Source organism: Heterocephalus glaber, unplaced genomic scaffold (genome assembly GCF_053883595.1).
Source record: "Heterocephalus glaber isolate CG9 unplaced genomic scaffold, H.glaber_assembly_v1.0 deba00001472, whole genome shotgun sequence".
In the NCBI taxonomy this organism is placed as follows: Eukaryota; Metazoa; Chordata; class Mammalia; order Rodentia; family Bathyergidae; genus Heterocephalus; species Heterocephalus glaber.
The window spans coordinates 87,287,123-87,302,718 of NW_028258315.1; the positions used below are offsets into that span (position 1 = coordinate 87,287,123).

At 36.4% G+C, this 15,596-nt stretch overlaps 1 protein-coding gene across 15 annotated transcripts in view; it reads left to right on the forward strand.

Moving 5' to 3' along the window:
* Positions 1-15,596, forward strand: part of Dnah12 (dynein axonemal heavy chain 12) — a 277,734-nt gene that overhangs the window by 190,532 nt on the left and 71,606 nt on the right. For all 15 annotated transcript variants that reach the window (XM_087182321.1, XM_087182331.1, XM_087182327.1 and 12 more), the window contains 5 exons: positions 3,816-4,057; positions 5,834-5,981; positions 6,402-6,547; positions 12,407-12,621; positions 13,885-14,077. In XM_087182321.1, coding sequence (XP_087038447.1) covers positions 3,816-4,057; positions 5,834-5,981; positions 6,402-6,547; positions 12,407-12,621; positions 13,885-14,077 — 944 coding nt within the window. The remainder of the gene's footprint in view (positions 1-3,815; positions 4,058-5,833; positions 5,982-6,401; positions 6,548-12,406; positions 12,622-13,884; positions 14,078-15,596) is intronic.

Sequence of the window (15,596 nt, forward strand, 5' to 3'; positions counted from 1 at the left end):
ATGTGAATCATATCTCAATCAAGTTTTAAAAAATTTGATTCAAAAGGTTAAAAGTAAGATCCATGAGGAGTAAGAAGGTATGTACTATAGGGTTAAGAGGCAGAGCATGCAGAGATCCCCGGAAGCAAACGCATGCATTGACAGGGAACCTTTCATGGAGTATGCACTGGAGCCAAATTTCTGGGAGAGAAGAAAATAGTTAAAAACATTTTGTAAATTTTTCTGGTAAAAGATCTAGAAACACTTTCTGCAGCTTACATAATTCTACCTAAGGAAGCAGGAATATAAACTAAATGGCAGATGAAAATACATGATAGCATGTATTTAGAATAAGATCAGAGGATAGAATGATCAGGCTATAGCAACTGGCAAGATATTCCTCTGTACATCCTGTGCTTACAGAGAGGTAAAGATTTTGTTAAGAAGAGAGAACTTGTAATAAGCCTATCAAAGGAATGAAACTAACCTTACCTCGGATGTCCTTCCATTGAACATCTTGTTTCTCCACACAGTAACCTCATGGCAAGTCTGTTAGCTCTCAACTTAGCTAATTTCTGCATGTCCCACTGTTACCTGGTGCTTAGATTCCAACCACTTGCCGCTCCCCAAGAACACTGGAGACACCAGTCTTTGCTGAAAAAGGAACAAAGAATCGCTTCTCGCTTCTCGGCCTTTTGGCTAAGATCAAGTGAAAAAGGAACAAAGATTTATTCACAGCTACCACTTAAAGGAGATAGAGAGGCCTTTTACACTTGATCTTAGCCAAAAGGCGGAGAAGCAATGAGGGGCATCTTACTACCTCAAATCACATCTCACTGTGTTTAAATGTGCAAAGACTTTTACAGTTTAGGAGGAGAGGAAAAAATACAATGAAACAACAGGAAGTTCTCAGGCTGTTTCATCCATTCCCCTACCTCCACCATAGCCCTTCTCCCATTCTCAGCGCTGGCCTTTCTGGCGGAAATGAAACTGAACTCCAACTTCCTAGGGCCAGCATCTGCATATTCCTTCCAGATAGGTGAGTTTTCTGCCCATTTATCTGAGCCAAGGAGAGGGAGTTGTGGTGGCTTATTCTCTCAGCCTGAGGAAGTTTGGAGAAGCAGCTCAACTACCTACCTACCTTCCTTCCTTCCTTCCTTCCTTCCTTCCTTCCTTCCCCTCTTCTTCTTCCTTCTTTTTAATGCAGTACTGGGTATTAAACCCAGGAACTCTTCACTGTGCCTTATCTCCATACCCTTTTTATTTTTTTATTTTGAGACAGTCTGACTAAATCCCTAAATTGGTCAATCTGGACTAGTGATAGGTCTCCCACTACCTCAGCAGCTATTATGTATAGTAGCTGCCCTCTTTCTATTGTGCCTTGGCCCCTCCCCTGTGTGACGTTATGCCAAGATGGTTGCTCCCACCAAAGAACAAACCCTTCTTCCCAACATGCTCCTGTTCCTGCCTAGAGAGTAACTTAATACTTGCTCACCTCCTGTCACCTAGTGACATCACCAGCTCCTCCATTCCCTAGTCACTACCTCACTCAACCCTGCCTCAGCCCCTACAAACCCCACCCCAGTCTCTATAAAAGACTCTCCCTGCCCCAGCCATATTGCTTTTGTCTCTCCTTTGTTCAGAGACAGCCCGGCAGATCTATTCCCCTAATAAAGGCTTGTTGTGGCCTGGTCTGGTTTTGGTTTTCGGCCCTTTTACCTGACAACTAGAACTTGCCATCCTCCTGTCTCAGCATCTCATAGTGCAGCCGCTCACTTTTTAAAGATCCATTTTACCTTCTCACTTATGCAACAACATATATGGATTTTTTCTGGATCCTTTGTATAAAACACAGAAGCCAATGTGCTAAGGCCCCTCCCTGTCTTCCCACTCTGTACTTCCACATGGCTGTTTTTAATTCTGATGCGTCTGTCCCATGTTGATGAAGCGTTTAAGGGTAATATCCAACACTGTCTCCTCTGAAGTCACTTTAGAAAAGGGAGCTACCTGCCTTCTATCAACTTATTTAACACATTCTTCCTTTAGGATTTCAGCCCAGGGAAGAGAAAACAGGACATTGGTTTCTGATACATTCTTCTCATTTCCTTCTTTACCTTCAGCTTCATTCAAGGTATATACTGAAAGGACTAAGACTACCCTCTTTCTAACTGACATAGACTCTCTGGTCATCTTCTAAATTCTTTGTATCAGTGGTTTAGTACATTCAGTGATCAAGTTGGCCAAACTTCATTCTTGATATGCTAATGAGCACAACCACCACAACAAAAACAATTTTAGAAAGACCCCTTTGACACACTCATGGCAATCAGAGACCACCACAGGGATAAAGGACAAACTAATTCTTGGGCTCTTAACCCGTGGCTCATTAAAACAATGATTTGTATTTTCTTCTAAAATAATCAGGGACTTGGCCAGGTGTGGTAGCACATGCCTTTAATGTTGGCACTGGGGAGGCTGAGGCAGGAGGATTTCCATGATTTTGAGGCCAGCCTAGGATACATAGTGAGTTCAAAGCCAGCCTGAACTACATAGCAAGACCCTGTCTCAAATAAAATAATCAGGGACTTGGGCTGGGGATTTAGCTCAGTGGTGCTGCCACCTGCCTCAAAAGTGCAAGGTCCTGAGTTCGATCCCTGGTACCAAAAAAGAAAGAAAATAATCAGGGACTTAAAAGCAGTTTTTACTAAAACCTCATGTCTTCACTTGGGCCTATAAATACCCAATAGGTACTAAAAGCAGAGCAAGCTTGAATTTAAATTTTGTGTCTTTTATGACTTTAAAACTTTAAATAAGGGTATGTTACACTTTTTTTTTTTTTTTTTAAGTCAGCAGATGGGGTCAGAGATGTAGCTCAGGGACACTGCACCTGCCTGGCAAACGCAAGATCCTGAGTTCAATCCCCAGTACCAAAATAAATAAATATTAAAAAGTCAGGGCTGGGGATTTAGCTCAGTGGTTCCACCGCCTGCTTTGCAAGCACAAGGTCCCAAATTCAATCCCCGGTACCAAAAAAAAAAAAAAAAAAAAGATTTAAAAAGTCAGCAGAACAGTTTATTAGCCCCAAATTTGCCCATCTTATCTCATCTCCCTTCAAGAGGAATATCAAGATAAGAATAACTGAAGTCATTTTCAGAGGAATATCCAATTACCAGCCTTTACAATGTCCAGTTCCAGACCCTTCCCCATTGGAGCAATGCCTAAAAAGCTCTAGCCATTATCCTTAATCAGTAGTCATCTGGGTCCCAGGAAAAGCAGAGATGAAACCCCACTTATGTACTTTAGTTCTGCTGTGAAAGCACAAAACAGTCATGTGCCCCTTCCCAGCATTTCATCATTTTATTGCATTTTGACTGAGCCTTAGCTATCTCACCTTGGGCTGGTGGGGAAGATGATCACAGACTTGAAAAAGAAATTAAAAACAAAACAACAAAACCAAAAGCATATTTACCTATTTTAACACTTGTTATTTCTGTCGCATGTTTTTACGTTTCTCAGTTGAATGGCAACTTCTTATTATTTTGAAACATTTTGCTAAATATTATGGTTTTTTGCTATATAATTGTGCAATTTTGTTACTCCAGGATAGTGTATTTTTTAGGTAACAGTTTTTTAGTCCAGATCATTTCTGAATTTTATAAAATGTATAGGTAATTTTAAAACTTTGTATGCAAAAATATGAATAAATTTAAGGCAAACATTTATTTTGTGAACTTTATTAATATACTGGATTTTTAACCCATGATATCTATAAAGGAATCACATAATATAAGTTTTACATAGTACATATCACATCTACATATATTGTTCTCAAATAGGTTGTGGCTCCTAAGAAAGCTCGCTTAGCACAAGCTCAGAAATCTTTAGCTGAAACAATGGAGCTTTTGAATGAAAAGAGAGCAGAACTGGCAGAAGTAGAACATCATTTGGAGAATTTACAAAAGACGTTTCTTGAGAAAACAGAGGAAAAGGCTGCTTTAGAAGATCAGGTGGAACTTTGTGCTAAGAAACTTCAAAGGGCTTCACAACTAATCGGAGGACTGGGTGGAGAAAAATCAAGGTCAGATTTCTACTTGTTTTCACAAGATTAAAGAAATGTCAGGCTTGAATATGTGACCTTCTTTGGGTATTCATTATGATTACTACGGATTTTAGAATGACTGGTTGAAAGTGTGGGACATTCTACAAGGCACTTGCCCAGGTCCCTCCACAGAGGAATAACAATGTTTTGATGGTCTCTTGGTTACTTTTCTCCTTGTTAAGACAAAATACCCGACATCCAAAGTTAAAGGAGGAAAGGTTTATTTTGGCTTACAGTTTGTAGAGGTTTCAGTTCATAGTCAGCTGGCTTCAATGCAGGGTGGCATGACAGAGGGCCATCATGGAGGAGAAATAGTCTGTGGTGCAGTAAATAGAAGGCAGCAAGCAGCAAATAGCCACCCATCTTTCCCTTTTATTGCACCCAGGCTACCAGCCTTTTGGGTGGTGGAATCCAGAACTATGCAAATTCCAACAGTGGACTGATTTAGTATCATGAACCCTTAATTCCAGTATCACCCTAGATCAGCCAGCTCCAAAAAGCCCCACCTGTGAGTACATGAGGCTTTGGGAGGACATCTAGATAAAAGCCATAACAAATGCTGTTTGTAGCTTACTTTTAAATAGTTTTTTTTTAAGGGTCAGGGATTTAGCTCAGTGGTTCCGGCGCCTGCCTCACAAGCACAAGGTCCTGAATTCAATCCCCATTACCTAAATAAATAGCTTTTTTAAGTCAAATGAGGCACATGTTAACAAATTTTAATCTAAATATCATATGTTATGCAATTCTTTTACAAGTTTAGCTAGGTGTGGTGGCACATGCCTGTAATCCCAGCACCGGAGAGGCTGAGGCAAGAGGATTGCTGTGAGTTCAAGGCCAGCCTGAATTGCATAGCAAGACCCTGTCTCAAAAAAAAAATTATTTTACAATTGTATGTATGTTCAAATTGTTATATAATAAAATGGTTCGAGAGCATACTGGATGTATGGCTCACTTGGTTAAAATTTACTTCAAAGAAGATATAAATGGTTTGATTTAGCAAAGCCAGTTAGGATTATTTTAACCTGTTTACCTGGACTGGATGGCTAGCTATTGCACTTATTATCTTTGTTAAATGAATAGCACAATAAGGTGATATGTCTTTGGCAATACATTATAGTTCAGGTTAGAGGATTTTGGAACATACTTTTTTATTATGAGTGTTTCATTCAGTGGAAAAAATGTCAACCTCAGTAATACTATCTCAACTTCTATATAGCTTAAATTTAAAAACTTCAATGGACAGTCTTAACAGTAGTGTTCTACACACACAGTTCAGCAGTAAATATTGAAACAAATAGTACAGCTGCTAGACCAAACCATCCTAGAGAAAATTATTAGGCAAAAAATACTGGTGTTTTGCTTGGTTTTGCTTATTCTGAAGGGTTAAGTCCTACAAGAAATACCTAATATTGTAATAATGAAAGGTAGATTGTTATTTGTATAACATATATATTATAGCATATTCAAACTAAAAGGAATGTAACCTCTTTACATTGCTGATAAGCAAATGTCCCACATTTAATAATTTTTTGCTGGACTGGGGATTTAGCTCAATGGTTCCAGCACCTGCCTGGCAAGCGCAAGGTCCCGAGTTTGATCCCTGGGACCAAAAATAAAGAAAGAGAGAGAGAGAGAGAGAGAGGGGAGAAATAATTTTTTTACTGCAAAATTTGGACTGGAAGCCCTGACTCTTTCAGTTACTGTCTTCTGTCATTCCCTACTGTGAGTCTCTTTTCCATTTGTTTGATCACACAGATGGGCTCAAGCTGCAGATGATCTTCAGATAACATATGAAAATTTAACTGGTGATGTCTTAGTATCAGCAGGAGTAATAGCCTACCTTGGTGCTTTCACTTCTGGCTTCCGACACACGTGTACTAAAGATTGGAGCATGTTGTGCAAGGTACTAGTACTTTCTGTTTTAGAACAAAGTATGGGTTTAATTCTTTGAGAGAAAGGATGATAATAAGGACAGACAAAGGAAGAAATAACTGAAAATATGGGGTCTCATTTTTAAATTTTTGCTTTACTTTTATCAGTAAAATACTAATCCATAGTCAAACTTTTTACTCAGTTTCTTTTTTCTGGTCCTTAGAGTTATTACGTGACAGCTGATGACAGTTTAATCAGTACTCTAATTTTTAAAAATACTTTAGTTAGATGAAAGAAAACATCAGGTTTTTTTCTTTCTTTCTTTCTTTTGTTCTTTCTTTCTTCCTTTTTTTTTTTTTTTTTTTTTGGTACCAGGAATCGAACTTGGGACCTTGTGCTTGCAGAACCACTGAGCTAAATCCCTGGCCCTGATTTTCCTTATTTCTTACAGGAGAAAAAAATCCCATGTTCAGAGGAGTTCTCCTTAAGTAAGACCCTGGGTGATCCGGTAAAAATTAGAGCCTGGAATATTGCTGGATTACCAACAGATACATTCTCTATAGATAATGGAGTGATTGTTGATAACTCTAGACGCTGGTAAGAAACATAAAGTTGTAATTTTCCCATTATTTTATATGAAAGTTTTCAAATATATGTAAAAGTTGAAAGAATTTTACAGTAAGCACCACTATAGCTGCTACCTCCTAGGTTATGCAGTTAGCATTTAATATGTGCTGCTGTTTTCTTTTTTTTTTGGTACTGAGGATTGAACTCGGGACCTTGCACTTGAGCAGCAGGCGCCGGAACCACTGAGCTAAATCCCCAGCCCTGTATGTGCTGCTTATCAATTCATCCCATTCAATCCACGAACATCTTTTTTAATGCATTTTAGTATAGATTAAGACATAGATATATTTTCTCCTAGACATATCAGCATGGCTTCATTAGCTAAAGTTCAATATTTTTTAAGCTTTTCTGAGGTACAATTTCATACAGTGTTCAATTTCATACAGTGTTATTTCCCTAATTTCTCTTTCAGTGGGTTTGGTGTTCATATATAGGAATGCTATTTATTTTTGAGCATTGGCATTGTATCCTGCTATGCTGCTGAATTTGGTTATTAAATCTGGAATTCTTTTGGTGGAGTATTTAGGGCCTTCTATGTATAGCATTATGTCATCCACAAACGATAATTTAACTTCTTTCTTTCCTAGCCTTATTCTTTTTGTTTCTTTCTCTTGTCTAATTGCTCTCTCTAATGTTTGCAGAACTATATTAAGTAAGAGTGGTGATAGTGGACATCCTTGTCTTGTTCTTGATTTTAGAGTGAAACCTTTCCTTTTTTGTCCATTTAGTGTGATGTTGGCTGTTGGCTTTTATTAGATTGAGATAAAGACCATCTATTCCAATTTTCTATAGGGTTTTATCATAAATGGGTGTTGGACTTTGTCAGATTCTTTTTCTGCATCTATTGAGATGATCATATGGTTTTTGTCCTTGGCTCTTTTAATATGGTTTATTACATTTATTGATTTGTGTATGTTGAACCACCCCTGCATCCCTGGGATGAATCCTACTTGGTCATGGTGTATAATCTTCATGATGATTTGCTGCATTGTTTGCCAATATCTTATTGAGGATTTTTGCATCTGTGTTCATTAAGGAGATTGGCCTGGAGTTCTCTTTTTTTGGTTAGATCCTTCTCTAGTTTTGACATCATGGTAATGCTTACTTCGAGGAAGGAATTTGGGAGTATTGCTTCCCTTTCAATTTCATTAAAGAGTTTGAGGAGTAGCAGGATTAGATATTCTCTAAATTTTTTGTAGAATTCAGCAGTGAATCCACCAGGGCCTGGGCTTTTCTTTGTTCGTAGTTTTTAAATTACTTCTTTAATTTCATTGACTGATACTGGTTTATTTAGAATTTTTATATCTTATTGATTCAGCTTTGATAATTTATATATATCTAGGAATCTGTCCATTTCTTCTGTGTTTTCCACCTTATTGCAATACAGATTCTCAAAATATGTTTTGATGATCTTCTGGATTTCTGCAGGGTCTGTTGTGATTTCACCCTTTTCATTTCTAGCTGCATGGATTTGAGTCTTTTCTTTCCTTTTTTGATAAGGCTGGCTAAGGGTTTGCCAATTTTATTTAATTTTTCAAAGAACCAACTCTTCAATCCATTGATTCTTTGTACTGTTTTCTTAGTCTCATTTGCATTGATTTTTGCTTTGATCTTTATGATTTCTTCCCTCCTGTGAGCTTTGGGTATGACTACTTCTTCTTTTTCTAGAAATTTGAGGTTCAACATCAGGTTATTTGAATTCATTCTGTTCTTCTGATATGAGAATTCACCGCTATAAATTTCCCTCATAGGACTGCTTTCATTGCATCCCATAAGTTCTGGTATGTTGTATGCCACATCCTTTTTCTGCATTGAGGTCTACCTCTTCATTTTCTCTGTGGGCTCCAATTATCCCTTCAGATCCTTCCTGGCTCCCAGAGATCCACCTCCCTCCTTCTTTTATTCCCCAAGTTGTTATATCCCAGTGACTTTTGACCGAGTTTTTTGGGTCTTCTATGTAAAGTATCATATCATCAGCAAATAATGACAGTTTCACTTCTTCCTTTCCTATCTTTATTCCTTTTATTTCTTTCTCTTTTCTATTTTCTGTGGCTAATGTTTCCAGAACTATATTGAACAGGAGTGGTGATAGTGGGCATCCGTGTCTTGTTCCTGATTTTAACATGAAAGTTTTCTGTTTTTGACCATTTAGTATGATGTTGGCGGTTGGTTTTTCAGAGATAGCCTTAATCAGCCTGAGATAAAGACCTTCTATTCCAATTTTCTGTAGTGTTTTTATCATGAATGGGAGTTGGATTTTGTCAAATGCCTTTTCGGCATCTATTGAGATGATCATATGGTTTTTGTTCTTGGCTCTATTAATATAGTGTATTACATTTATTGCTTTACTTATGTTGAACTATCCTTGCATCCCTGGGATAAATCCGACTTGCTCAGAGTGTATGATCTTCTTGATGACCCTCTGTATTCTGTTTGGCAGTATCTTGTTAGCTTCCAATCATTCTTAAATGCCTTCTCACAAAAAGAAGGTTGGTCTCTACTTGCTCTTGGTATTACACATTTGGTTTCTCTTGGAAACAGGTTGGGAGGTCTCCATTACTCTGTTTGGCATTCCGTCTTAGGAAGAGCCTCTATAATAGGGCATAGAATGGAACTTTTCAGACTCCCTGCCCCTCCTTCCTATGACACCCAAATTCTGTCTTGTAGCTATAGTTAGTCATAAGCAAGAATTTCCTACCCCTCTCTTAGGAGTAGGACATCTTGACTTAGTAAAGGTATAGTTTGGCCCAAATATTTTCCTGCTTCTGCCCTAAGGACTGACTTTTCCTTTTGACCTTCTTTTAGCTACAATGTTATGTTTTGCTTCCAGGATTCTCAGGAGTATTGTTAACCAAATACATGTCAATTTTCCAGCTTGGTATTTCCTCAGTCACATATGTAACATAAATTTATATCCTAAACCTATATGAGACATATACCCACTGCTATTGATTCTCAGGGAATGCTATTTCCCAGGCATAAGGGTGACAGGAATCAAAACATTTTCTTACCTCCTTATATACAGGGTTGGAATTTGTTATCCAAATTTTCAGAAAGCCTTTTTGAGGGCTCTCAGTTCTAACCTCCTTCTATATATAGACCCAGTGAGCCCTTCAGTAGTCAGACTGGCAGTCTCTTCAAGTCTAGCTGTTAATTCAGCTCACGTGCATAATATTTTGGATTTCAGTTTTGTCTGTTTCCACAATATATACATATAGAAATATGTATGTATTTTGTCTGTCTTCTAAATGATTACTTCAATTCACCTATATATTTAAAATGATGTCATTTTATCTGCCAGTACTACGTGGAAGGACGATTTTTAAGTTAGTTAGCCAGTCATGCTCTTTGGACCATAGTTTATAATTAATCAATTGTGGTTACTCCTCATATTTCTAGAAGTTTGCTTATAATATTGTGCAGTAGGACTGGGGATGTAGCTCAGCGGTGCAGGACCTGCCTGGCAAATGCAAGGCCCTGAGTTCAATTCCTGGTACAGGAAAAAAATGTTGTGCAGTAGTTGAGAGCAGTTTAGATTGGGGTCAGAATACTTGCATTTAACTTTTCCTCTATCATTTTCTGTCTTGAGATTTCAGTAACTTACTTGACCTCTCAGTGCCCCAGTAACCACATCTGTAAATGGTGGTAATAACTCCTACTTCATAGGAATATTGTAGGAAAGCATTTAGCATATAAGTGCTCAATAAATTTTAATTTTAAATAATTAATCTTCAAATAGGTTGTTATATGTTTTTATCTTAAATTCTGATTTTTGAACTTGTTTTAACCATGATGAAAATACTTACTTGCTCCTTTTTTAGTGTTTATTAATACATCACTTTGGCTACTTAACAACAAAGGTTTATTTCTCACCAAATTACTCCGTCTTTCACAAACAGATGGATATTGCTGCTGCGTTTTTCAGATTGCCTAAAGTTCTCAACTATAGACTAGTATTATTTTCTTCCCTAAAGTAAGGTATACTTAGAATACAAATACTAAACCCCATTTTCCAATATTCATATAAGGTTGTATATAATGGAATCACATTTCTTTTGGAGTAAACAAGAATCTCTTTAATTATTGTATTGCTGAGAACATTGATCTAGGCATTACCAAGAGCATTGATTAACTTGCAGGTATTGTTGCTATTTGCAATGGGTTGAACAAATACTGTATTTTTTTCACTTATAAGGGCATATAAGAGAGAAAAAAAATCCCCTTAAACAGGGGCTCTAAAGGTAGTAAAATATCTAGTCTAAATACTAGGGCATTTTTAAGCAGTTGTAACCAAAATAGTTGTCTTATTTACAGAACACTTCTGCTCTGTTTGCTGTGATAGGAAAAGTAAAATTTAGCTAGTGTCTGAATCTTTTTGTGTTTTAAGCAGGATTTCAGCACCATTTGAATTAAGAAAGAAAACAACCAGGTAGCTCGTTTTATGTTTGGGAAGGAAAGAAAATATAGGGACATAATTATCTGGTAGTAGTTGATTAAAAACCTTATTTGTAGGCAAAGAGAACAGGAATTTCAGCCCTAGAAGCTGTTAAAATAGAAGGAGGGTATCCAGGAAAGCTCAAGTCATATGAGACCAAAAACAAAACAAAACAAAACAAAAAACCTGTTCTGTGGCTCTGGCTGTGTTGTTTAAAGAAAATTGAATCGCTTCTCGGCCTTTTGGCTAAGATCAAGTGTAGAAAATTGAATTTACTGTTCTGAATCCAAAAGGAGCCTAGGACAGCGAGCATAATTACTAAGGAAGAGGAAAGTTTATCATATTTTAAAGTGAAACAGCTGAGAGTGGTGGCACGTTTCTGTAATCCCAGCACTCGGAAGGCTAAGGCAGGAGGATCACTGTGAGTTCGAGGCTAACCTGAGTTACATAGTGGGTTCAAGGTCAGCCTGGATGGACTACAGCCTTGTCTCAAAAAAGTAAATACAATAAGATAATAATTAAATTGAAACTATGAATCATTTTTTAAATTAAAAAAAATTAATTGACACATAATGTCCACATTTTTATGGACTACAGCGTGACATTCCAATGCATGTATATTATGTGTAATGATCAAATCATGGTAATTGGGATATACATAATCTTAAATATTTATCATTTCATTTTGGAAACATTCAACGTCATCTCTACTAGCTCTTAGAGATGTATAATTAATTATTGTCAGCTATAGTTATTCTACAATAGAACATTAGAAGTTATTCTCCATATCTACCTGCACCCTTGTATCCATTAATCAAACTTTTCTCTAACCCCTCTAGCCCCTTTTATTTACTCATAAACTGAGAAAATTCTTTATAATCTAATAGATCACTTATAAATTTTTAGCAAATATTTTATAGTAATTCTTTTCATATTATGTTAATCAATGCCATATATTAAAATTTCCCTGAAGACAGTGTGCTATGTTGGAGAGAGCATAGTTCATAGATTCACAAAGTCCTCTTTCTTTTAACACTGAACTAATTTTGGGATCTTGGGATCTTGGGAATAGACTCTCTGAGACTGAATTTCTTCATTTGAAAAATAAATAAGAGGGGGCCGGGGATTTAGCTCAGTGGTGCTGCTGCCTGCCTTGCAAGTGCAAGGTTCCGAGTTTGATCCCCAGTACCAAAATAAATAAATAAATAAATAAGAATAAAACTCTTTTTCACTTTTTCTCAAAACACTTATCTGAAGGTTAATCCTGATAATAGATGTGAAATACTTTGTATTTGTACAGATTGATGGTGATATTTATCATTTAAATTACATAATTTTTAAAAAAATCTCAACATTTTTTATTCCTCTAAGAATATTTGTTCTTATATTTTTAGGCCTTTAATGATTGACCCCCAGGGTCAAGCCAATAAGTGGATCAAAAACTCTGAGAAAGAAAATCAGCTTAGTGTTATTAAGTTATCAGATTCAGATTATATGAGAACTTTGGAAAACTGTATTCAGTTTGGAACTCCACTTCTATTAGAAAATGTTGGTGAAGAACTGGATCCCTCTTTGGAGCCCTTACTGCTTAGACAAACTTTTAAACAAGGTAAAAGTCAGTTAATTGTAGTTGATAGAATTGAAAAATTGAATTATCTTTGGACTTATGACTGAGGCACACTGTTCGGACTATAACCTGCCTCTCTGACTTACAACTCATCTTTTTTTTTTTTGTACAGTCTGTACGTCTTGTTTATAGAGCCTCGATGTCTTTTTTTGTACGGTATGCCTCATTTATAGAGTACTGTAATTTTTGCTGATTGTCCTATACAGGACAGTACTATGGTTTTATGTTCTGTTATACATTACAATACTGCATGTAAGAGATGCAAATAAAAGCAAAGTCATGAAGTTGGAGTTTCCTTTGACCATTTCTCTGTTCTGAATATTGTAATGTACATACTTTATACAATTCCTCGTATAGCGACCAATTCACTGAAAGACCTAAACACAGGTACAGAAGTAGGCCATTAAACAAGGAATATCTCTAACTTAAAACTTCTGTTTCATTGTTATTAGTGAAAAGAAATTTGGAACAAGCTAAATTGGGGATGAATCTTACATTTTAAAATGAATGTCTCACCCTTTCTTCTTTGGATTAACCACTATGTAGACTCTTGTTTTTTAGAGACATGAAGAAGTCAAAGCCAGTTGAAGCCATCCTGAAGTTCCTTTATCTTGTGACCATTGACCATAGTCTATTATTGTGAATAGTGGTGTGGTAAATGTGGACCTGAGATGAGTTTAGATAAACACCGCCCACCTTATATCTTTCTGCTTATGAAAATTTTATCTCTGCAAGGTTGTAGTACTTTTTTCCCTGGTATTGGGGATTGAACCCAGAACCTCCATGCTGAGCTACATTCCCAGGGTTTAAAACAAAGCAAACAAACAAACAAAAACAGCTCGTCATTAAGTTGCCCTAATTGAGCTCAAATTTTCAGTACTCCTGCCTCAGCCTCCCAGAGTGTTGGGATTAAAGGAATATGCAATTCTAGTGCTTTTAAGAGCTTTAGTCATTAAAAAAAATATTTTTCAATCATGCTTGAAATTTGATGGAGGAAGGAAACCCAAAAGGAATCTTGTTTTACAAAACCTATATGACAGAGAAAATGTCCTATACTTCTCCAGAATGAATCCTGCTGTTATGATTCCTTACTTGCATCTGTGTCTGTGACTTTTTTGTACCTATTTTCTGCTTCAAATTACTTTAGGATTCTGTTTGTAAATTAGCCAAGGCCTTAGAAGTATATAGTGGAAGGGTCTTTGTAATTTTGGCTCACATTTTATGCATTTATTTTCTGAAATATAGGAGGCATTGATTGCATCCGACTTGGTGAAGTCATTATTGAGTATTCCTTTGATTTCAAGTTTTATATTACTACAAAACTGAGAAATCCACACTACATGCCAGAGCTAGCTACAAAAGTATCTTTGCTCAATTTTATGATAACTCCAGAAGGACTTGAAGATCAATTGCTGGGTATTGTTGTTGCAAAGGAAAGGTATGTTTTTTCTTAGATGTTTCCAAGAATATTTATGGACATTAATATTGATATTTTGTGATTAGTTTGAAACTTAAATTTCGTATTTTGTTATCATAAGCTAAATAATTATATTATCCTTTAAAAATAGCCATTCAGTACTAAGTTATAAGCCAAGCGTGTTATATTAAGCTTCTAGTATGGACAGTAGGATTTAGTGACATGCCACAACTTCTCCCTTGTATGTGATTCGGACATAATCAGAAATACATTCGAAGGCTTGTATCCAGAATGTTAATGAATTTAGAAACTGCTTGGAAGAAAGAAAAAGCAAGGCACAAAAATATATGTACTATAAGTAATATGTTATTAAAAAATTGAGGCCGGGGATTTAGCTCAGTTGTTCCGCCGCCTGCCTAGCAAGCACAAGGTCCTGAGTTCGATCCCTGGTACAAAAAAAAAGAACACCAAAAAAATGCTAAGTGGCTGGGTGTGGGGGCACATACCTATCATCTCAGCACTCTGGGAGGTTGACACAGGAGGCTTAAAAGTTCAAGTCCTGCCTCACCAACTTAGTGAAACCTCGTCTCAAAATAAAAATTTTAAAAAGCTAGGGTTGGAGCTCAGTGAAAAGGCTCTAGGTTCAATCCCCAGGAACCCTCCTCCTCTCAAGAAGATGAATACCTATCTATCTCTCTATCTAAAAGAAAAAAATTAAGAAGAAATATACCTGATGGGCCAGGGATTTAGCTCAGTGGTTCTGCCGCCTGCCTTGCAAGCTCAAGGTCCTGAGTTCGATCCCTGGTATAAAAAAAAAAAAGAAAGAAATATACCTGAATGCTAACAGTGACAATTCTTGGTGTGGTAAGATTATGGCTAAGTTTTTTTTATTATTTTCTTCATACTTTATGTATTTTTTCATAGCTCATATGTATTTTTCTAATGAGAAAAATAGAACACCAAGAGAGGCTACAGTAAAAAACTGCTTGTGGAAGTGTATCTTTGGTTTCCCTTGAAACTTAATATAACATCAAGTGATCTATTACATGAAATTAAATTAAAAGTGAGAATATGTAACTATGAGGTAGTTTTGTTATTTCCAATATTTAAATCCCACTTGTATTGTATGACAAAACTATTATAACATACTCTATGACATGCTGGATAGGGTTATTTTGAAATTTCACCTCATCTTTGTTTATTAAGACATAAATGACAACTTTGCCTTTTGCTTAAAGAGCCAATTATATGAGCAGTCATCCTTTCTATGTTTTCTAATATAGGAAGGATGATGAAAATGAGAGCTAGTGATCACAAGGCCAAGGAACAGATAGGAAGTTTCATACTGAGTCTCTTCTCTAGTTTTTATTCTCACATAACTGGATATATCATAAGGACAAATCTGATATATTCATAGATTTACTATTTCACATCTTATTGTCATATTTTACATATATAAATGATATTTCCTTTGCTTGAATTTCTCAAGTTGTTATTTGTATGCAAGTATTTTCCATTATGTTATAATAAAGATATCAAT